The sequence below is a fragment of the Ambystoma mexicanum genome, chromosome 11, assembly GCF_040938575.1.
Source record: "Ambystoma mexicanum isolate Mex_15411 chromosome 11, UKY_AmexF1_1, whole genome shotgun sequence".
Taxonomy (NCBI): domain Eukaryota; kingdom Metazoa; phylum Chordata; class Amphibia; order Caudata; family Ambystomatidae; genus Ambystoma; species Ambystoma mexicanum.
In genome coordinates, this window is record NC_090934.1 from 723464045 (window position 1) to 723488080 (window position 24036).

The following is a 24036-nucleotide window of genomic DNA, read 5'->3' on the forward strand; positions in this document are numbered from 1 at the left end:
GGATATCCTGTTAAAGGACTTGCTAAAGGGACACAAGCAGCGGCTTGAGTCAGAGGTAAAAGGGGGTTGCCCTGGACACCTCTAAGTACACTGCGACGCTCTGGAGTGACCTTCTGGAATAAGGTAAACAATACCTTTTTCCCCACAGTACCTTAGGTTGGAAGAAAACGTTTGTGGTGGATGCTACGCAATGTTGCAGTTCTGGAGCCGACCTCTGGATTCCTTGGTTTGATGACGAAAAGCAGGACAATGGACGGGAACTCTCAGCAGCAGTCTCAAGGGAGGACCTCTGGCACAGCTTTCATCAAATTCTTTGGTCATTCTACGGTTTTGGTGCCTTTTCGGCAGCACCAACAAAGGACGCGATTCGCCCGGGCAATCTTCTTCGGTTCCTGCAGTGCCACACTCTGATCAGGGGGTCTGGATGAGTTGGTTTGGGCCTCTGGAGTGTCCTTGAGGGCTCAGCAAAGACTTGGATGGATTCAGCCTTTCCAGAATGATGCACTCAAAATGGGCAGCAGGTCTCTTGGTATTTGGGTTCCACAGCTCTGGAAGCTCTCAGGACCTCGGGAGAGGGATCAAATGAAAGTTCGGCTTGGGACTGTTTATTCCCACCAGTCAAAGGGAAGGAAGCATCCTCGAAAAACAGGGTCCGGACGGCAGTGGTCGCTTCACCTCACCTTTTATACGTTTCCAGCCCTCACTCTTCTTCAATCTTCCTCAGAAGTTTACAGAAAGGGGTGTTTGGACAGCCTCCCAGTGGGAGCGGGTCCCATTCAGACACTCTGGCAGACAAAGGACAGGGGGGTGGAAAACTCCTCCCCCACTTCCTGCCTGCCCAGACAGTCTGGGGCATTGGCAGGGACATCCAAGGGTTCCTGTTAAAGGCAAAACACACACACAGGCCTCCCCTCCCAGAATGGTAGAAGAAGGGCTGACAAAGAACAACCACACTAATAATAGTTACAAAAGAAGGGAAGCCCAAAGTTAGTACTTGGTTCCCCTATTGTTCACTACCGAGGCTATGGACATAGCCTGTGGGAGAGGAAATACACAATAGTTGGTAGGACACGTCCACTTCCACCAGCCATAACTAGGAGATGGTCTATGTGAATAAAAAGTCACAGGAGCAGAGAGAAGGGGGATACTAGGTATCCCTTTGGCACTTATTAGGTGGTGTGTGCCAATCTCTCAGACTATAAAGCTTTAGAAGAGATACTAAGTGAACTGTAGTTACTCTAGGATAAAGAAAAGTAATCTCAAAGGAGGACCCTAAGGGTCCCCAGCAACACTGCTCATAAGTAGCTGTGTGGTGCAATAGGAAATGTGAACAAGCAGAAGGTGTCTCATCCACTAGTCCCTGGGAATCTGTCATCCAGGTGGCCAGCACACAGCCATCACTTTTTGATCCATTTCCTGGGGCTGGACCAGTGTGGGAGGAGCACCTAGGTGGGGGTCATTGGGGAGTGGGACACCAGATGGGGAGACGTGGTATCCCCTTCCATATGACACCTTTACCACATCCTACCAAGTAGGATATTTAGGAACTCTTCCCCCCAGCCCCCTTTTACAACACAAACACTTTCACACAGACAGCCTGCTATGAGAGAAAAGAGACTAACACCTGAGCAGTATATCTGACATGTCCCAAACAATGGTCAGGCAATTACTGACCATCACACACACTTGACTTCCATTAAACTTCCCCACATGGATACAAGATGGAGCACAAGAGCACACTCTGAGCAAAGTACCCAAGGAAACCGCAGCTTTGAAACGGCAGCTGAACGAGAGAAGAAAAATGGCAAACCGAGGCGATCGCAAGGAGGGAAGTTCCCTTGACCTTTTAGACAAGGAACTGTTACACTAAGTAAGATCAGGAAACCAGGCTGAAGAATCCTGCATTCTTTGACGGAGATACCCGGGGCACTCCTGCACCAATAATCAAGGTGGGGAGAAGCAATATCAGCCGTGGTACCGTTCTTGGCAGCCGGTGAGTTGGGTAGACTGATACAAGACCGCTCTGTGTTGAAGCCAAGGTTGCAAGCAGCAACATTGTATGGCGAGTGTTCGAACAAACATTGTTAAAACATGCATGATAAGAGGCGCAAGTAATGTTGAACTGATGATCAGTGATTAAGCTTTAAAAGCAAGATACAACACCTTTGACAGAGGGGTCAAGGACAGCATGGGTGCTCAATCAAAGGTCTCTGTAAGGTATCCAGCTAAGGAATGGCAGAAGTAAAAGTGAGAAAAAGGTCACATCAAGAAGACAACGAATAATTGAGATCTAAGCTGGGCCGCGACGGGTCGAGCAAAATCCTGCACACAGTCGAAAGTCTTCAATTTTGATGAAGTAGAGAATGTTTTGGAAAAGTAGATAAACTTGGTCCGAGCCCGACAGAGGGAGACCAATTGAAGGTTTTGTGTTAAAGTGGATCTGATCCCGGCGGAGGGGGACCGAAGGTAAACAGCAAATCACCAAAGAAGTTGTATATGTGAAATCCCAAGAAGAAAGGAACTTATGTCGGAACTGTGATTCTGCAAACAGCGGCAACCTCCTGGGAGTCACGAAAAAGGGTCTGCTCCTAATTAGGATGTCCAAGACTATTCCTAGTTCAGCAATGAGACAGAGGAGGTGACTATGACTACCAAAACAGAAGCAACGTAACATAGGCACTTCAGGTAGATATCCTGAAACCTCAAAACAGGGGCTGTAGTTGAAACAATAACAACCAATTAGTGTCGGTAATAGTGGTCAGTTAGGGAGTTCTTTCCCCTTCCCCAGTATAACAATAATCACCTTAATCTCCAATCTTGGACCTCATACCACCAGGGTATCTTGAAAAGGTATGTAAGCTGAGTTTCAGTTTAAGAAAAAGGGTCTAGAGTCGTGGGTCTCAGACAAGCACATAAAGGACTTAGTAACGATCACTCAGGAAAGTGGTCTGTAAGGATAAGAAAGCTAAGGAGGGCTAAATGCCTATCATCTCCAAATGGCATCTCAGGATCTGCATTGTAAGACACTGCTTCTTGCTTGTGTCCTGCTTTTATACAGACTGCTTGCTGATAACGACTGCCAGCTGAGACTGGATGCCGGCGGCCATCTTCGGTTAGGCAGCATGGTCCCAACTGGTGGCCATCTTGGTTTGGGTAGCCTGATATAACAGGGTGGCCATCTTGGAAGTGACCGTTTGTTCTTCCACAAACAATGTGGAATGGGAAAACTTAGCGATGGCAGCTACATAGCGCTGATCAATTGGGGTTGCCATATGTGGTCCGGAAGGAGCGGCGCATGTCTCAGACGCAATGAATTTCTAACAATTTAAAAGTAAGGATTGGCAATAGGTTTATTAGTATAGGCCCTTTCATTTTGACATACTCAAAAAGGACTGCGTTATTATTTGATGGTCGTATCATGCTGCCATCTTTAGATTTAGGATTAGATAGGCATTTTTCAAACCCAATTAAGTTCAATAAACACCCTTCAACTGTGATCACTTGTGTCTGCTTTGCTTTTTGAATCTATGCCTTCATTACATATGCTGTTAGGAATGGGATATGATTCAATTGACACTTATCTGATAATCGTTGTACCCCCAGAAGGCAAAAATAGAATTGTTTAACTCCTTGATTCCGATTGTGTATCCACTCTTTAAGAGGTTTTGTTTTCCCAGCTTCACGTCCCAACTGGTCAACAAGATTTATTTTTCAAAACTCAGATGTTATTAGATACCCTTCTATTTACCCACTATCACATCGAACAGTGGGATCAAATAATCTTAAAAGTATGACCCACACACATCTTCATTAGACCTAGCACTCTGAATCCACCTCTTCCCAAACCTTTTCTTTTTTTATACCAAATCCGCTTCGGTCCCTGTTCCATCAGGTTTAGCAATCAACCTATCCAGATCTTTCCCTCCGTCGGAATCAGACTCTGAGGAATCAGATGACTTTGAAACCTTATCAGAGTGAGTCGAGACCTGTTTTTTTTCTGATTCAGAACATATGGCAGAGGGAATCCTTACCCCACTGGAAGACATGGCCGAACTGACAGTCATCATAGCCCAACTGGCCACCCATCAGATTCAGGCTGAAGCTTGCCTTCAAGAGAATCTAATGAAATTGTTTGAGTTACGGGCAAGACCCCTAATATCTCAAGCGATACTACAACCATACCAAAAAGGTGAAGAGCTAGGGAATTGCTTATTAATTTCGAGTGATTAGCTGAGCAATTATCATTGGAAGAAAATCTAAACATTTTTTATTTAGGGCCTCTGCTGAAAGGTGATCTACAGACCACCTACCAGCTACTCTACCTTTGCCCATGGTGATACCTTTATATCCATAAAAGAGAACTTATAAAAAGGGTACGGCAAACCTGTCTGCAAACAAATCTATCTGCAAAAATTAAGGGCCATTAGATGCAACCCCAGGGAAACCTCCCCTTGAATTAGGAGAACGAATTGAAAACACAGTTGTCCTCTAGATTAACATCAAAACAATGCAAGAATTGGTAGAAATGATTACTCTAAAACAATTCACCAATTCTTTACCACCCTTTTTGCAAAAGGCAGTACTACAACTGAATCGACCCAACCTAATCATGGCTATTGAGACTGCCCAAAACCACTCCGATGCAGTCAAACACTTCCACTCGATACATCGAAGTGAGGAGCGGAAGGATCACAAGCTTACTCACTGCTTCCAACCACAGGTACCAGGTAGAGGGGGAGGATCCTATACATCCAAGGAGTGGATACCTTAAGAAAGAATGGAAGTTAAAAGAAGAATGGAAATTAAAAGAACTGACCCAAGGGGTAGAGAGGAAAGTAAAAGAGAAGAACCTAAAGGAATCAAATCCTCTCCTCCTATCTGCTTTTTATGTAGAGAAACTGGCCATCTGCCTAAAAACTGTCCTAAGAATCTAAAGGAAGAACCCATGGAAATAGGCTGTCTAAAAGGGGAAGAGTGGGAAGAACACGAAGAAGATCTGGAAACCTTTAGTATATGTTTGTCAATCTTCTGCTGACTTTACTTATGAAATGGCCATGGTAAATGGGAAACAAGTAAAGGCATTAATTTACTCAGGTAGCAAACAGACCGCTATAAGGGTCGATTTGGTTAAAACAACAGACCTCGAGAATGTAACCCTAGTAAGAGTTGTATGTGTGCACAGGGAGAATGAAATATACCCCAAAATAAGCATGTACATTAACATCAGGGGAAAGTGATATTTGGTATCATCAGCCATCTTTCCTGGGTACCCCAAAGAAGTCATTGTGGGAAGGGACTTCCCTTCGTTCTCCACTCTCTTGCAGGAACTTCCAACGCCCATAAAGAATTTATACCCCAAGACCATTGGCACTCCAACTGTCCAAACCTCTGGACAGAGACATAACCCCTTGGGCCTACCATCTACCAAAAGCTTCCACGAAATATGGAGAGCACCCAATTCCAGAGTCAACTCCTCAATGCCAATTTATGTGATGCATTCAGGAGACAAATGGGAACACCTTCCCTCTACCAGAACGAAGGAAAAGAAACCTGTGGACTATGTGAGAGTCCTTGGTTATATTGTCCTCTTGTTCCATCCTGGATCTTCATAACGAAGAACCTAGGAAATGACCAAGTATATCCACTTGCATTGGGGAAGTGCATGTGAGAAGTACATGTGAGAAACCAGAAGGGGTCTCACCCACTAGTCCCCAGTGATCTGTCATCTAGGTAGCCAGGACATGGCCATCGCTTTTGGATCCAGTTCCTGGGGGTGGACCAGTGCGGGAGGATCACCTGGGTGGGGGGTCTTGTGGGAGTGGGACACTGGATGTTGAGACGTGGTATCTCCTTCCCTAGAACACCTTTGCCCCATCCGACCAAGTAAAATATTTAGGAACTCAACCCCCCCTCCCTGTTTTTAACACAACGGACAGCCTGCTATGGGAGAAAACAGACTAACACCCAAGCAGTATACCTGACGTTACCCAATACAATGGTCAAGCAATTAATGACCATTACACACACCTGACTTCTATTAAGCTTCCCCACACTGCACTGATAAAAAGCGGAGCACGAGAGAAGGTATTCTGGTACCAGCAGTGTCTTTTTTTTTTCGACGACTAAGCCAATTTGTTTTCTCTAACCCATGGGTTGCATGACGATGGTGTCCTGGATACATCTCCAGATCTCGACCTCCAGCAAGGTCAACCCAACACGCATACACATACAAAATTCAGGGCCTTGGTTGAAAGGGTGGTAGAAACCCTTGGATGGACATTTTTTGCACCCGTTCAAGGGTACAAGTTAACAGACATTCTTGATGACGGACCTACAGCTGAGGTTAACATGCAATTTAATCTGGCTATAGCAGACCCCTTAGCCTCCTAATGGCAGCATCCTTGCACATTCCCCCCTGTTAACTCCAACTTCACGGGGAAGTATATATTGGCCGGCAAGAGGAGATCCTTCTTTCCTCGCAACTCACCCTTCTCCAGGAGGGCTTCTTGTGCAAGCTGCCACAATAACCACTAGACCTGCGGTATCCACATCCAATGTGCCTCCGGTTAGAGAGGGTAAAAAACGTGATTCTCCCCAAATGTTCAGAACATCCCCTTTGAGGGAGATTTACTTTTTGGCCAAAAGACTGATGACTCTTTGGAAAATTCTAAAGAGTCTAAAATTGCTGCTAAGTCTCTGAGCCTAGCTGCACTGACGGCCAAGCCTACCTTCAGCTTTGCCTCTTGAGGCAGAGGCTATAGATGTTATGCAGGTGAGGCAGGGGCAGAGGCGTTTCTCGCACCTCGGAAGGGGCAGAGGGATTCTAGAGGCCAGCAAACAGTGGCAGCGGTGCAGCGACTCCGCCCTCTAAACCCCTTTGATTTCCCCTCCCACAATTAACTGGTTGGTGGACAGTTGGCAGGGCATTGGCTCAGTGGCGGGAGATTACCTCTGATTCCTGGATCCTGCAGTTAATTCGTTGAGGTTGTCTGTCCTTCTTAAGAAAACCACTGGACAGACCCCAACTCACCCAATCCAACCGGGACAGGAGCTCCAGGAAGAACTGAGATCCCTATTGTCAAAGGGGCTGGTATTTCCTGGTGCCCAAGAAAGGAGGATGTCTCTTTCCCATTCTGGACCTCAGAGTACTAAAGTTCCTGAGGAAAGACAAATTCAGGGTGGTGACATTGAGATAAATTGTCCACGCTCTCGAACCTCAGGACTGGCTGATGTCAATAGACCTACAGGACGCTTATTTCCATGTGCCAAATAAATCAGAAGCACAGGAAGTTCCTAAGGGGAACAAGCACTATCAGTTCAAGGTACTTCCCTTTGGGTTGACCTTCGCTCCAAGTGTCTTCACCAAGCTCATGGCGGTAGTCGCGGCTCACCTTAGGAGATCCTTGGTCCATGTATTTCCTTACCTGAATGACTGGCAGATCTGGGGGAAGTCAGCGGGGTAGTTCTTGTCTGATCTGGAGGGCACCTACCTACTTCTACAGAGCCTGGGCTTCTCCCTGAACTTAAAGAAGTCCTATATGACACCAGTCCAAAGGCTCCAGTTCATCGGAGCAGTCCTATACACCTAGGTGGGGAAGGCCTTCCCTCCCAAAGAGAGAGCAGACAGCATAACACAGATGGTACATTAGTCCCGGAACCACGCCGCCTTACCATTTGCTTCCTTCCTCCGACTCTTAGGTCTCATGGCCTCCTGTATTTTTCTGGTGCCAGAGGCCAGGCTGTGCATGTGATCCCTACAGTGGCTTTTGATGGGTCAGTGGTATCAATACCTGGGAGCGCTAATGGATCCTCTCAAAGTGTCCAACCAAGTGTTCTGTGATCTTGACTGGTGGACCAACCGCACCAATCTTATAGCGGGGGAACCCTTGTGGCCTCCTTGGCTTCAGACCCGAGTGGTCACGGATGGAGTAGGGCGCTCACTGCGAGGACTTGCAGGTGAATGTCCTCCGGTCAGCGACAGAAGCCAGGTGACACATCAACAGGCTGGAGTTGAGCTCGCCCCGAGGGTGTTTACTCCGTCTCTCGAGAAACATGGCCTAATCTAAGGGACAACACAGTGACATGCACTACCTGAACAAACAAGGTAGCATGCACTCCCATTCCCTCTGCACAGAAGCGATGCAGCTGTGGCTCTGGTTACTGGAGAAACGGATCTCTTCTCAGCAGTTCATCTGGCAGGGACAGAGAACATTTTAGCAGATGCTCTGAGCAGGCAGAGCATGGTCTTGCATGAGTGGGAAGTGTGCCAGGAGGTCCTAGAAGAGGTCTTCTCTCTCTGCAGTCCCCCGGCAGTGGATCTGGTTGACACAGATTGAATAATTTCTAATACTCGTCCTTCCACATCGTTACTTGTACCTCTTATTTCTTAGTAGGTTTTTGATCTGTCCCGCAAGCACCTTTGTGAATGTAAAGCGAGTCAGCCGCCATCTGTCCCCAGTGAAGAAGTAAGAAATAACACATACTCGTGAAATAAATGATCTCTATTCATGTGAGGGGGGTGTCAGGTTTCCAAGCAATGTTCTACTTCACTGCGATCAGTACAAGGTTGGTCTCCGAAAGAGAAAAACCTCCAGTCCATGTGTAGTCTTGACTTTTAAAAAACAAATCTTTGAGCCAAGCTTGGCTTGAACCAATGGGCAATATTAATTAAATATGCCCTTCTCTACTGGAGCATGTCCCTTTGTTTCAAATATCTTATTGCATGCTTATACATTGGGGTTGCTTTTAATATTGGATCCCCCATTTGACTCCTTATACACAACATAACATGTTTATTCCAGTGTTTACATTGCCTGACAACCAGAACAGGATATTCTCGTGGCACTTGTGTCTTTGCATAATCTTTTACCATTGCCTAAACTCCTTCCCCGTAAGCATGGCTGTTCCGCTAAATTGCACACTCATGAGGAAAATGGTTGTTCCTGTTCAAAAGGGCCTTTAGCAACCTGTAAACAGAGCTTCACTGCTACTTCCGGTTCATAGTGTAATTTGAACCCTCCAGTTCTGGGGTGCTCTAACGTGCATCCTGAAGCAGCCCGACAGATACATGTAGCGAGATCTAGGAACAGATTTATCAAAAATCAGCAAATAGATTAATATAGCTTTCAGAAAGCACATACAATAAACGACTTATGCAGTTATTGTAGAATTTGTCATTTGATTTTATATATAAACCCTTATGTTGTCTTTGCACTGTTTATAGTAAGCTTTTCAATTCTCATGTGGATGCGATTATTGTAACACTGATTAATATTTGTTTGCCATTTTAACAGAATAAACCTTTCTTGGAAGACAGCCGCTACATGACGCTGCCTGGGAAGTTTTCTAGAGATACTGGAAATGGCGCACACGATCCTTACAAAGCAATAGCTTCACAAAGTGTTCTTCAAGCGAGGAGAGGGAGCGAGGAGAACTGTGTGCTAAACCTAAGTATGAAACTAACGTATAATCCGAAAACATTGTGTTTAGGGCCAAATATGACAATTTTATAAATTCATATAAACATTTGCCAAGTAATAGTTTGCATTATGTAAATATTTGAGATTATCTGCCTCATCTTGAGTTTGGTGGTAACCCTTAAATGCAGCAGTAAAGCTATTACCACCACATTTAAGGGTCTGCCAAATCACAAGCTTGGCGGATTTACCCCCAGCTCTGAGCACTAGAACAAATATATAAATATTTGCTTTTATGCACACTTTCTGAGAAAAATTGGGTATAAAGCCACAGTGTTTTCAATTGATTTGTAGGGTAACACCAATCCAATACATGCAAGTCACCAACAGTGCACAGGAACATGAATGCTTTGCGATTAAAAATGCCATGCCACAATGAAAACATGTCCAATTGGCTGCACAATGTAGACCAATGTAGACCCGTAATAACATTACAGTAAAGCATGCCAGGCCTCATTTAGACATACCTAGACTAGTTGCACCAAAATGCCAGTCGAAGCAATAACACATTAAAGCCTGCGTCTCCGCGGCCTCTAACAACATGGCCAAACTCTTTAAAATCTGCAAGGAACTGGTCAATCCTGTTGCGGTCTGTACCTCTTCTGTTCCCTCCCAGGCCCTCTGTATGGCTCTGGCATCTCACTTCTCCACTAAATCTCCTCCAGAACCATCAAGAACCATATTGACACCCTTGCTCCAGCCTTTGCCAATTTCTGTAATCACTCTTTCGCCACTGGAACGTTCCCCTTTCCCCTTAAACACTCCCTTGTGCAACCATTCCTCAAGAAGCCGTGTGCCGATCCTACCTGCCTGGAAAACTATTGCCCAATCTCCATCACCCCTTTCTTGGGCAATCTCTTGGAAATGCTTGCCATCTCCCAGCTTACTCTCCACACTGAATCTGTTGTTTGTCTCCATGACCATCAGTCTGGATTCAGAGCTGCCAGAGGCAATGAAACTGCTCTCCTGAACACATGTGAAGATCTGCTCCCTAGCCTCGATTGCAGCATTGCTTCTGCCCTCATCCTCCTCCTTTCCTCTGCTTTTGACACGGTCAACCACACCCTCCTAATCATCGACTCTGTGAGAACCTGGGCATCACGGATCAGGCCCTGGAGTGACTGACCTCCTTCCTCTAAGACCACCCCTCCCCTCCCAGGTGCATCTTGGTCCCTTTCTCTCCGCCACTTCGCTCTACCTGTGGGGTTCCACAGGGCTCTATCCTCTCACCCTGGTTTTTCAACCTCTACTTGGTATCTTTGGCCCACCTGATCTCTACCTTCTCCTCTAACATTGTGTTATGCGGATGACTCAGCTTTCCTTCAGGCTCCACTCAGCCTCCTCTCCTCTCTCACTCATTCCTGACTGTCAAGCGGTGATTCAGAATTGGTGCGACTCCAATGATCTCTGCCTTAATGCCAGTAAGACAGAGATCCTTCTCACTGAGACCCCTGACCCTGCTTTCCTTCTCTCTCTGACCGATGGCCTTGGGCACTCTTCCTTCGCCTTCCATGCGAGGCAAAAAACCTCGGTGTCATCTACAACGCCACTCTCTCTTTCTCTCCTCACATCTCGGACATTGCCAAGAAGTCCCACTACCAGCTGCTCCTCCTCAAAGGTACTCTTCCCTTTCTCACTTTCCACCAGAAGCTCACTGTCTCCAGAACCCTGGTTCTCTCTAGGCTGGACAACTGCAACAGCCTATGACTCAATCTGCCTTACTCTACTCTCCGTCATCTGCAACTAATCCAGAACAGTATTGCAAGACTTATCCTTGGCCTCAAGCCCAGGGATCGTATTTCTCCAGCCCTGAAATCTCTGCATTGGCTCCCAATGGCTACAAGGATCAAGTTCAAGACCCTTTGCATTGTCCACAAGGCTTTCTGGGGCCAGGGCCCTCACTACATCCAACGCTCTCTTCCAAAACACGTTCCTTCTCGAGCCCTTCACTCAGCTACCTCCAACTCTCTAAGGGTTAGACACTTCTCCAGGCAGAGAGTGGGGATAGATCTCTCTCCTCTGCTGGTGCCTCCCTCTGGAATGGCCTCCCTGCCCCTCTCAAACTTGAGTTGGACCACCTGAAGTTTCGAAAGCAGCTCAAAACATTTCTCTTTTCCTCTGCTTTCTCTTTCTCCCTCTCCTGCTGACCTACCTATCTGCTGTACCGACTGGTTGCTTGGCTACCCTCAGAGTCTCTCTGAGTCCAGGCTCTTTCTTGATCGGTCACCCTTGCACTGCCTCCGGTCCTACCATGCGCTTAGGGGCTGTAACTGTAATACTGCAGTCCCTTGTTCTCCTTGCACTACTATAGACGCGCTGCCCTGGCTGCACTCACTCAGATCACTGCTGCCCTGTTTCCCCCTCCCTTTCCCCTTGCACTTCTCGTTCTCACACTTGCACGATCTGAATGACAATAGGCCTAGTAAGATTGTTTGTCTTGTCCTTCCTCTATCTTCCCTCCCTTGTCTTGTCGTGCCTAGAAACATTTGTGTACAGGAACGTTATAAATGACTTCTATCATATCATATGATTTTATCACAGATGCCCAGAAAATATACAATGCCGCAATAAGGAATGGATAGACTTGCAGCACCCAAATGCCAATCTAGCCAGGTAATTACATTTAGCCAGGACTGCTTTATCAGCAATCCCAGTTAAAGAAAGTCATACCAAACTGATGAATTACCAGAATGACTGCACCAAAATGCCTCTCTAGCCACTAATACCACATATCATGCCTGCTTAGCCTAGACATGGACAACCATTATGATTTATGGCACAATCTTGCCTCCCTCCACACATTAAACACAAGCAGTGGTGCAACACCATTCAGTTGACTGGGCTTCAGCACTCCCTCGTGAAATTGTGGGCTATATTGACTTGACCTGGATGACCTTTAGAGCAGTTGCTGGACAGAAACGGACACAGATGTTAAATGGCGCCTGGGTTTCGCTGTTAACAAGGGCCTAGCAATTATCAACATGTTAGTACCTGCATGCAAATGGCAAATTTTTTAGGCAATTGAAATCGTGATGTGGGTTTAGTACTTGCATGCCAGGGGAGTGATTGGAAGGGTAGAGAGGGAACAGGAGACCGCTCATTCTCACAGCAGTCCATAAGTGGGTGCTTTCAGAATTAAAGGAGAGAGTTAACTGCTTGTAACATTGAAGCTGCACTAGATGTCCCCACACAAATAAGTTTGCCCCTCCCCACCGCCCATGAAGTTAGCGCCTCTGCCAACATTTGAAGGGTCCCCCCGAAATGTAGGTTTTGTTGCCCCCTGAACACAAGCACACACACCATTCACTATATACATGCGCACACTCAGCCATCCATACATTTAAATGTGCACTTTTTCACTATACAGGCACACCCAGGCAGCCAACCATACATTTAAGTGTGCACCCTTTCACCATAGAACACAAATGGCTCAAACTCTGCGACCGTATTGCTCTCAAAACAGCATCACTTACCTTAAAATGCTTAAACGACGCAGCCCCCTCCTACATCACTGCCAGAATCATAAAAAAGACCTCCATCCGCCCCATCAGAACGATTAACTCCTTCCAACTCCAGGTCCCCACATTCAGACAAAAGAAAACAGGCAGCAGTAGTTCCCTGTCATGGCAGCCCTACATTGGCACGCCCTCCCCCTCAACACTAGAGCTGACCAATCCTACCACAGCTTCAGGCGCAATCTCCTAACATGGTTACGCTCCAATGATCCCCACGACTGATCATACCCATAGACCAAAGCCTATCTGAATTGTATATATCTATATCCACTCAACTGACCTTTCAGAATTGTAATTACTGTATGTAAATATGTAAATTCGTGCCTATCCTTTAACAAAATTTTTATGTAACCTTATCTTCATGCCCTCTGTTGCGCCCTGTTACCTCTGGGTTTTGCGCGCCATACCAAATAAACAAAGAAACAAACCATACACTCATACAGGCAGCCACCTATACTTTAAAGTGTGCACCCTTTCACCATACACTCAGACAAGCAACTACCTATACATTTAAGTGTGAACCCTTTCACCATACACTCACACAGGCAGCCACCTATACATTTAAGTGTGCACCCTTTCACCATACACTCAGACATGCAAACGTCATGGGGTTGAGGGGAGCCCTATTACTACAAAAAGAAATTGGGGCTCATTACGAGTCCAGCAGTAACCGTGCCTGTGCTACCGCCGGACCGTAAAACATTACCGGCACCTGACTTCCTGGTGCCACCGGGGTATTCCATGTCCGGCGGCCGGGACGTCAGGCGCTGGTAATTTCGTTAATCCCCATTCCCGTGGAGTCTATTTGGACTCCACGGGAATGGGGCACGGAAGCACCTGCACCGTTAACAACGATGCCGGTGCTTCCGTGACGGGTCTGCCTACCATGGCTGCTGTGCCCAACATGGTCAGACCTGTCGGGCACGGCGGCCCCGGCAGGCAGATCTGTGATATGCCGGTCCAGAGGCAACGGTTCCTGTAAGCTTACAGGCACCATTGTTTCTGGACTGGCATGATCAGAATGAGCCCCATTGTTTCTTTTTAAAGCCACTCTGACTTCATTAAGAAATAATTTCCGTTAAGGACCGAACCATAACGGAAACTATTTCTTTTTGTAGTCGTATGACTCCCCTCCACCCCATAACATGGAGGCCTCCAGCCTAGGGTCTTCCATGTCATGGGGGGAAACCCTCGGACTTCAAAAAAAAGTTTCTTTTTGTAGTCACTCTGCCTTTATAAAGAAATTATTTCTGTTACAGAAATAATTTCTTTATGAATACAAAGTGAATTCAAAAAGAAACTTTTTTTTTCTACAAGTGGGGGCCCTTCCTAGGACATGTGCTGACAGGGGCCCCCACACATTTCGGGGCTGCAGGGGCCCCTGTTGCACCAGTGGAGCATAGGAAGACAGAACAAAAGAGAAAACCCAAGGAGTGAGCCTAAGACAACATGGAAGAGAAAATACTTCAGGGACAAATGTGGACCATAGACTAACTCCCTGCACCCACTATGTTCCACTCACTTTATAATACAGCTCTCAATCTAGGGTTAAACTATATAAATCACCTACATACATAAAAACAAAACCCAGAAAGTAGAGAAAGGTGGCACAAAAGGGAAAACCTGGAGAGTGTAGGAAGGTGGAAAAGGCAGACGAGAGGGTTAGCGAGACACAGTATCCTTGGAGAAGAAAGACTGAGGCTGTGGAGCATGAAAAGGTCAAGGGAAAAAACAAGGAGGTCCTAACTCAAGGACAAGCCACAACACAAGAAGACATCTAAATTACAGTGACAATCCAGACAAGGAGACCACCAGTCTGAAAAGAGACCCGAGCACCAATCCACAGAGAAGACAACCTTGTACAGACTATTTTGCATTGTGGGAAATACATCAAAACCCCTAAAAAAGTGACAAACATCCTGGCACCTAAAATAAATGACTTCAAGGGTGAATTAATTGTAGGTTCCATTTGGAACACCTACTCTATACCACCTCCAACCTGCTACTACTAGGCGACTTCAACTTCCACCTAGACTCCCCTTGCACAGCAAGCACCCTCTTCACTGACCTCTACTCCTATCTATCCATCTCTATTCTTCCTTCTGGCCCTACCCACTCTGCTCGACACACGCTAGATGCCATCATCCACTCCATCCTCACTCTCTCTACTCCCTTGGCCCCCCTTCTCTCCTGGTATGACCACTCTCTCCTCACCACTCATCTGGGTCCCTGTGACAACTCCTCTTAAAGCTCTGGCAACCCTGTTCACGAACATCCGACCGATGAAACGACCGATGAAACGAGTGTCAGCTGCTGCTTTCTCTTCCACCTTCATTCCCCCTTGCTCACCGAACACTGACTCTACCACTGATTCTGCCCTCAGCAACCTCTATCTGTCCATTACCAACACACTTGACATCCTTGCCCCAGTCATGAGGATCCGCCTGAAACCTGTTTCCAAGTGTAACACGTGGTATGACTCTGAACTTGCAGACCATAAAAATAAGTGCAAGGCTGCTGAACGGAAGTGGCACTCTTCAGACTCACCCTCTGACAAACTGGCCTGCCGACTGATCCAGAGACACTACAGACTCTCCATCCGTGCCAAAAAAAGAGTCCATCTTCAGGCACGAGTGTCCAGTGCATGCAACAAACTGGCTGAACTCTTCAAAATCTGCTTGGAACTTGCCAACCCCTCCGCAGTATCTTCTGCCCCTACTCCTTCCCATGCCCTTTGCAATACACTTGCCTCTCACTTAATTTCCAAAACCCAGGACATACTGCACAGCCTTGTCACGCACTCTTCCGTCCCAACCATCCTCCCACCCCCCACCCACCAACCACTCGCCCTCCTCCTTCATCACTGCTGTCTCCCCTGAAGAAGTCATGAGAGTTGTCAACTCCATGAAGGTCTCTTCCAAACAGGTTGCCCCATGCTCTTCCGGAACTTCCGGACAACATCTCCTCTCTCGCCCCTGCTCTTGCTGATCTCTGCAACCACTCCTTTACTACTGGTTCTATTCCATCCTCTCAAGCACCTCCGTGTTCTCCCCCTCCTTAAAGAACTTTCTGCAGACCCTTCCTGCCCAGCCAACTACCGCCCCATTTCCATCACTCCCTTCCCTGGGAAACTGCTTGAGAAGTTGGTCCTAGCACAACTCAACTCTGAAACCGAACTTGTTGACGGTCTACATGTCCACCAGTCTAGATTCCGAGCATTCAGAGGCACAGAAACTGCTCTTCTGAACACCTGTGAAGAAATGCTTGTATCCCTTCACTCCATCTCCCCTGCTGTCCTCATCCTTCTTGTACTCTCTTATACATTTGACACAGTGAACCATTCCATCCTCATAAAAAGGCTCCATGATACCCTTGCTATCTCGGAGTGGGCACTGGACTGGCTTTCCTCCTTCCTAACTGACCGTTCCTCCAAAACCATTATGGGCCCTTTCTCCTCCCCTACTTCCTTCTCCACCTGTGGCAACCCCAGGGCTCCATTCTGTCACCTTGGCAGTTTAACATATACCTTTCTCTGCTGGCAAGCCTCATTTCCTCCTCTCCCAACTTCCAGTGCTACACTGACGACACACAACTCTTCTTCAAACTTACTACCAACACTCTTGCACCTTCCTCTATCCCTGACAGCCTCTCTGCCATTCAGGCCCGGTGTACTGCTAATGACTTCTGCCTCAATGCCAGCAAAAAGCGATTCTCCCCATTGGGTCCCCTGTCCCTACTTCTTCCCTTCACTCTGGCCTTCCTACATGGGCTCCCCCCGTCCCTTTCTCTGAAGCCAGGAATCTCTCAGTCATCTTCGATTCCTCCCTTTCCTTCATCCCTCATATTCAGGACATTCTTTCAGCTCTTCCTTCTCAAAGGAAACTCTACCCTTCCTCACCTTCCCCCAGAGACTCAATGTTACCCGTGCTCTGGTTCTCTCCAGGCTAGATTATTAAAATAGCCTCCACCTTAAGCTTCCTTCGTCCACTCTACGACCCCTGCAGCTAATCCAGAATAGGACAGCAAGATTTATCCTTGGCCTTAAGCCCAGGGACCGCACCTCTCCTGCCCTACAAAGCCTTCACTGGCTCCCGGTCTCAGCACGGATTCAATTCAAATCCCTCTGTATCATCCACAAGGCTATCCTGGGCCTCGGACCACTCTTATCTTCAATGCTTCTTGACTAAATACTCCCCTTCTAGACTCCTGCGTTCCTCTGGCACCAACTCCCTGCGTGTGAAGCGGTTTGCTAAACAGAGAGCTGGTGGTCGATCACTTTCCTCTGCAGGCTTGCTCCTGTGAAATAGCCTCCCTCTCCCTCTGCATCTTGAGCAGGGCCTCCTTAAGTCCAGAAAAAGCCTCAAGACCTTACTTTTTACCTCTTCCTTCTCCTCCTCTCTTCCCTGCTGTTAGGCAAGGTTTGTAAGCACTACCCTCTGGGAACACTACACACAACTAAGACTACAGGTGTAAGCAAACCAACCTTTGGTATAGGTCTGTACTACACAGTTTTGGTAGCGGAGCTGAGCAGCCAGGCTTATCTCAAAAGGGGAATGTGAGCAATAATGATGTTACACCGAGGTCTACAATCACAGGTGTTCAAATAAACTCTTACTCTCAAGGTTTCTTTGATAACTACTTATTACTTTATTTATCTGTCAGTTATAAAATATACATTAGAAGGAGGCAACTATATAATCACAGACAAATAACTTCAATACTATTTCAGAATACATTTCAAGAGGATTATTATTAGAACATCAAAGGTTACAGTTATTCTTAGACAGTGCAAATACTTGGAATTCACCAGAAGAGTCAATTCAATAGGCTAGGCCAAAGTCAATGGTCTAAAGTCTTGGATACGATAAAGCGGTTCTGGTAAGTAAACGGTAAAGTCTCTGCACAAGTTCTCAGAATTAGTTTGTAAAAAGAAGAATCATATGTTGAGTCACAAGCTGATTAGGCCTGCGAGTTGCAAAAGTGTCAAGCACTTTCACTGCGAGAGGTAAGTACTCTGTCTTATTTCACAGTACCTTACAATGAAGAAAAAGAGGCAGCTGATGACTTCTGTTCCTGCAGTTCCTGCAGATCACGCTGTTCCTGTGCCTCAGTCGTGGGGACAAGAGGGAGGACGCTGGGGGACTCCTGCACTGCACTTGAACTGGTCAAAAAAGCTTGCAACTGGCAAACTTAAATTCCGGTGGCTGTAAGTAATGCACACAAGCTGGTGTCCCTCTGCCTGGTCCTACGGTTTCCTGCAGCAACTCTGAGGAAATTCAACCAGCTCCGAGATGGGTATCCAGTGGGCTTACTTTGGAGTTGATTGGTCCCACCAACTCAAAAGGAGAAGTCGTCCGTTGCAGGGCTTCTCTGTCGATGCGAACTTGACAATTCGGACCTGCAGCAGGGCTTCACCGGGCAAACAACGGTCCAGGAGTTGCAGCAGTCGTCCTCTTCAAGCTCTTCTTCGGTTCCTTCGTCCAGTGGTCGACTCTGCCTTCTAAGCCAAGAGACTCACCTTTTATTCAGTTCCCTCCCATTCATTCCAGCCGAGCTGTCACTCACACAGCAGGGTGGCTGTCCTTGCCAGACAGTCAGCCAGCCAATTACCACAGAGTGCATTTGGGTCTCCTAGGCTAGACTAATCACAGGGAGTTTTGGGCACCTACCTCACTTCCTGCCCACCCCAGACACTCGGGCGCCAGAGGCGGGTTTCACTCCTGAAGCCCGCCAAGGGCGAATGAAAAAAGAGATCAAACCTGGTTTGGCGCACAGAGATAACCTCTAGAAGGACCTTTGCAAAAAGAAATGGCAAAAAAAGAAGACCGGGACCTGTTTTAAGAAAGGAGGCTTAGACGCCATCTTGCAAAATATGGCTTCTTTGATTTAACGTTACCGGAGCTACGAATAGTTTTCAGGCGGAAAAATCATGGTAGTTTGTTGTAATACCACTGCCACCAGCCATTCTGAGAGGAAAGGGTAACATTTGACTGTTACATGAGTATCTAGACATAGGGGATACTAAGTAACCCCTCTAGCACTCTAGTGTAAGATAGGGTGTGCCGGGTCTAGGAATTTAAAAGACTAGTAAAGTAAATCTCACTTTACTTACTCTGGGAAACAGTTTATCCCAGAGAAGCTATTTAAACCTTGGGAAAGCCTAGAAGGCTTTCCTGTGTCACTGCATTGAGGATGCTGTGTGACACAATTGAAAAAGATGAGGCCTATGGAGTTGGTTAGACTCCATAACCAAAGAAAACACAGAGGTAAAACACATCAAAATACACGAGAGAGTGGGAAAAAGGGTAACACTCTCTTCAGGTAAAAAAAACAAGTCCTCAAAATCCAAGGTAGAGGGAATTAGCACATTTTTGAGAATTCTCCCTAACACCTGCTAATCATACAGTAGCCTGACTGATGTGCAGGGCCCTTATGTATCCTCAGGGCCCTGACCCTCCACATCTCTCATCCCAGCCGCTGCCTATTTATTGCACTTATCTAGGCTCACCATCCCTGGGGAGGTTGCACTTACTTTCTTCTCTTATTAGCACTTTACCCTGAGCGCTTCCCCATGAGCACTTCAGCACCTTTCCCTTAATCCACTCCCCTCTGCACTTGCATGTTCTGAACACTCACAAGGCATAGTAGGTGTGTCTCCCCCCCTGTTATTTTCATTATTTGTTTGTATTATTAATTCAATTATTATCTGCCTTTCCCTTTCCCCACCCTGTTGACCTGTGGGCACTTTGAAACAGTTGTTGCTAATTGTATAAAATACTAACAAATGACCAATACATAAATAAATTGTTACAGATCTTAGAAAGAAATTAGTAGCAATAACCTAGTGCCTGACCGGCTAAACGAACACTACCTCTGATCGTAGAGGCCAATGGTAGGGGCTTATGCTATTTGGCATTGCATTCAGGTGTAGAGGAGCAGTTGGACGCATTATCCCTAACTCCCGCCCCCTCACCACTGTCATATTGGAACAGTAGGAGAATTGCTCTGTATGGGACTACATGTGTTGTTCCTATGCTTTATTGAGTGTACGAGAGACAATATGCACTCAGATAGCTGTATCAAATGTACCCTCGCAATGAAAGTGTTGAAGGATGCTGTGTGGAATGATGTCAGCATGCACCATTGGACATCATGGAACGCTGAGTGAAACCTGATGAGGGCAGAGTGATGTATATACAGCCATACTGAAATGATATGAAAATACTTGAGAGATGATGTAACTGGAGTAACAAGAGAAACATATATAAAATGATAAAGTAATCATGAATGCAAAAGAAAACAAAGTAACTTTCTAAACAAGAAGTGTAAATATGCAGTAACACAAGGTAGAAAAGTCACATAGAAGCTTGATATAGAGGAATGTAAACATGGCTAGGACGGCCATAATTGGAAAATGGACACCAGCTTGTGTCGAGATTAACTTCAGCTACCTCAGAAACAGATCAGGGTTGAAGAGTCAGGAGATGCTGGAAGAACAGCTTTGTGTGCAAAACAAAGAGGAGTCTATGTTGGCTTGGGATCAAGGATGATATTCTTAAGGAATAGCTGCAAAGCACAAAGGGAGGTAGATAGATAAGCCATGAACGAGACATATTTCTCTTAGATTAAAGAAGAGGAAAACATCTGCAAGAGCCAAAGATTGGACAATTAAAAGTGTATAAAGTCTATACAAGGTAGGGTGAGCAAGTCTCTAGAGGCCAAGAAGAGCAATGACACTTAATATAATTAAATCAAATAACAGTAAATAAGAGGTAGATATGGACAAATTCATGTTCTCTTCACATGTAACTCGGAAGTTGAAAACAAGGGCTATTCAATAAGCCTTGATTCACGGTAGTGACGAGTTTACACTCCCCTGAATGTCCCAGAACTGAGAGCAGGCTACAAGGTCAACTACAGATGGGAAACATTGGCTCATGACCAGATTGATGAGAGATGATGGACTAATTGGGAAAGTGGGGGGTAAGATGATGTGATTCAAGCACCTGGGTTTCATTTTGCTTATGTGCTGCTAGTCGAGGTTGGGTGAGTATGCAAACCAATCAGTGGGTTTATAGGGCAACCTGCTATACAATGTTGCATAGACCAATCTGCTGCCATTTTCCTCTGTATAATCAGTATTATGCGTATTTAGAGGTAGTTTGAGACGTGCCTCACAGATGGTCGTCAACCAATGGTATACTAACCCCTATGTATTCTATAAGTAGATATGTTCCCCTAACCAATCTCTCCCACTAATAAGTTTGCCACGTAGGATGACATCATAGATGACACATATTGGGGTATAAGACCTCTGTGTTATAAAAGTTTGTGTGTGAGTGTGCATCAGTCTGATGTCTGCCTGTTGACCCGGCTTTATTAAATTTAGAATAAAGTAGTACTTTGCCCAGGTTCCAGCCTTATGGGCCCAGACATTGTCCATGAAACATCCGGCAGCACCACAATCAATAAGGGCCAAGACATTAAATTGTGTTTGTTGCAGTTTCAGTTGAATGGCTACCACCATCAGACGACTGTCGCCTGCCGAGGTAACCAAGGTAACTGACATGGATACGTAAGGACTCGCTGTTCCCTCTTGGTAACCTGTCCCTGTTGGTTCCGAGGGCAGTCGTTTCCCGGCCTTCTTGGAGGCACATCTGGACAGTCACATAGCATATGCTGTTCAGACCCACAGTACATACAAAGATTATTATCCCTCCTTCTCTTCCTCTCTTCTGGGGCGAGTGGGCCTCGTGTAGTTCCAATCTGCATGGGTTCTTCCCTTAAGCACAGAGGTGAGGAGGTGGTAGGCATCTCAGGTATATTTGCGAAGGGACGTCCTTTTCGTCTTTCAGATCGTCTCTCAGATATTCGAAAGTTTAGCTGTAACATTGTAGACCACAAATCTGATAAAGTCTCTGGACGAGTTAAACGAGCAAGTTAATCTTTTAGTTCTTCTTGAAGTCCACGCTGAAATATTGTGTATTGAGCAGCTCCGGGTGATGTCGCTCTCTCGTCCCTCTTTAGCATTTGTGCCTAGTAGTTTCTCTGTGGTTCTTCCAGCTTTCCTTTTCCATCATGCCCTTCCCGTTGCTTCTAATTTCCCACTGCATTCTTTCCGCCGTTCGCCTACCGATGTGGTTTCGTTATCGTGGTGTGAGCGCTGCTGCCTTTTCCTAGTCTCGCTTTCTCTCTCTCTCTCTCTCTCTCTTTCTCTTTCTCTCTCTCTCTCTCTCTCTCTCTCTCTCTCTCTCTCGGTGATTACTTTATTCTTTCCGACTCTCCATTACTTACCGCTTTTCTGGGATTCCTCTGTAGCCCTAGTTTCCCTCTTACCTCTAGTTTTTCTCTTCCGCTCTCCTTGTGGCGGAGTCTTGTTATGCTTCCTCTCTGCTCCCTGGATTCTGCTGCCTACGGTGGATAATCCTCCAGTTCCATGTCTCAGAGTAGCATTCCTCCAATTCTGGGAAGCCTTCACTCGCCTGACGAACATTCCAAATCTTCAGAAGGAGCAAGACATCTTACCTTTGTACCGGCCATTCAACACTCAGAGAGGTTTTTTTTCGCACTGCTTTTTTCCTCTCTACCGGCGTATCCCGGAAGGGGGTCCCCTGTTAACCAGTCGTTTTAGGGTCCCAGAGTGGCTTCTTTTTGGGGACGACCATTCCTCATCTCAAAATAACGGACTCGCAAGAAGAAGGAATGAAGAAAGAAATCTTCCACAGAAGAATCAGGTGAGGAGGAAGGGGGTTTTGAAGAGCGAGAGGGTCCAGGAGTTGACATTTCCCTGGGTAGACAAGCACCGGCTGTGCAATCTTTGTCTAGCATGGGACCACGACAAGGGCCATTGTCGAGTTTGCAAGCTCTTCAAGTCTAAAACGCTCAAAGACCGAAAGACAAAGTGCTGGGCCAATCTCTCCATGCAGGCAGAGGCCACCATGGACGTGGAGGGGGCCTCCAGCGATGGCAGCATCGCTGCCTTTTTCGGAAGGCGAAGGCAACGGGGAAAAGTTAGATTCCCAAGTGCAAGCTCCGGACCACAACAGACAGGCTGGTGGCTCTGTTACGAGGCCGACACCCGGCGGTGGTAGCACTCACACTACTCCCCGCACTAAACACATAGCCAAGGGCCAAGATTCGATGGCAACATCGACCAAACGCCCACAAACAGTGTCAAGGGAGAGGTCCACCGAATCTCTGTCCTAAGGCACTCGATGTCCCGATCACCACACGAAAGGCCCCGAGAGTCAAAGGACAATACAGATGCCGTGTCCAAACCCTCAGCCGAACGCCAGACGTCAGAAGACAAGGCTTCGGTCCGCTCCACCACCAATATTCAACACTCCACATCGAAAACAGCCAAAAGCACCAAGAGCTCGGGAATAGCCCTAGAGGAGAAGACTGAGGTGGATTTCAAAACCCTCAGGGAAGAGGAAGATTTAATGTCACAGTCGGAACAATGCTGGAATTGCGGAAGAATAGGACACATAGCCAGAATATGTAGAAGCAGCGGAGGCATGCAGACAATTTGGCAAGCTCCAAGAGGGTGGATGGGCTATACTCTGCAATATAATACAGAACCACAGGAATGGTATGCCCAAGATCACACGCAGGTTCAGACATATACGCTGCAAATGCAGCAAGTGCCATTACAAATGCAATCGCCACAAGGGCAATCACAGCAAGGGCCCATGCAGGCACAACGGGTACAAACTTGGTAAGCACAGACACAGCAGGCTATGGTGCCACAATGAAATATGACTACAGGAGTCCAGCAAGCACCTGCACCGAAATTAGGGAGCGTGACTGTGGTAAGATGACATCCTTTCACAGGTACATGGATGAATTTATATCCACAATTGGACAGCTCACAAAGCGACCGGATGTGTTCAGTACTATCAGTGACACCAGACCCCCAAGAGGAACCAAGTATCATGCTGACGATAGGAGGCAAGACATTTTCATGTCATGTGTACACTGGAGCAACTCTTTCCTGTGTCCATGAGGGGAAATATCCAATGTCAAGTATTGCAATGAATGCACAT

At 46.6% G+C, this 24036-nt stretch overlaps 1 protein-coding gene across 12 annotated transcripts in view; it reads left to right on the forward strand.

The window, feature by feature from the left end:
• The window catches only part of PPFIBP2 (PPFIA binding protein 2), a 1806653-nt gene that overhangs the window by 1436169 nt on the left and 346448 nt on the right, over positions 1–24036 (forward strand). For all 12 annotated transcript variants that reach the window (XM_069623590.1, XM_069623589.1, XM_069623593.1 and 9 more), the window contains one exon: positions 9294–9450. In XM_069623590.1, the coding sequence (XP_069479691.1) occupies positions 9294–9450 (157 nt within the window). The remainder of the gene's footprint in view (positions 1–9293; positions 9451–24036) is intronic.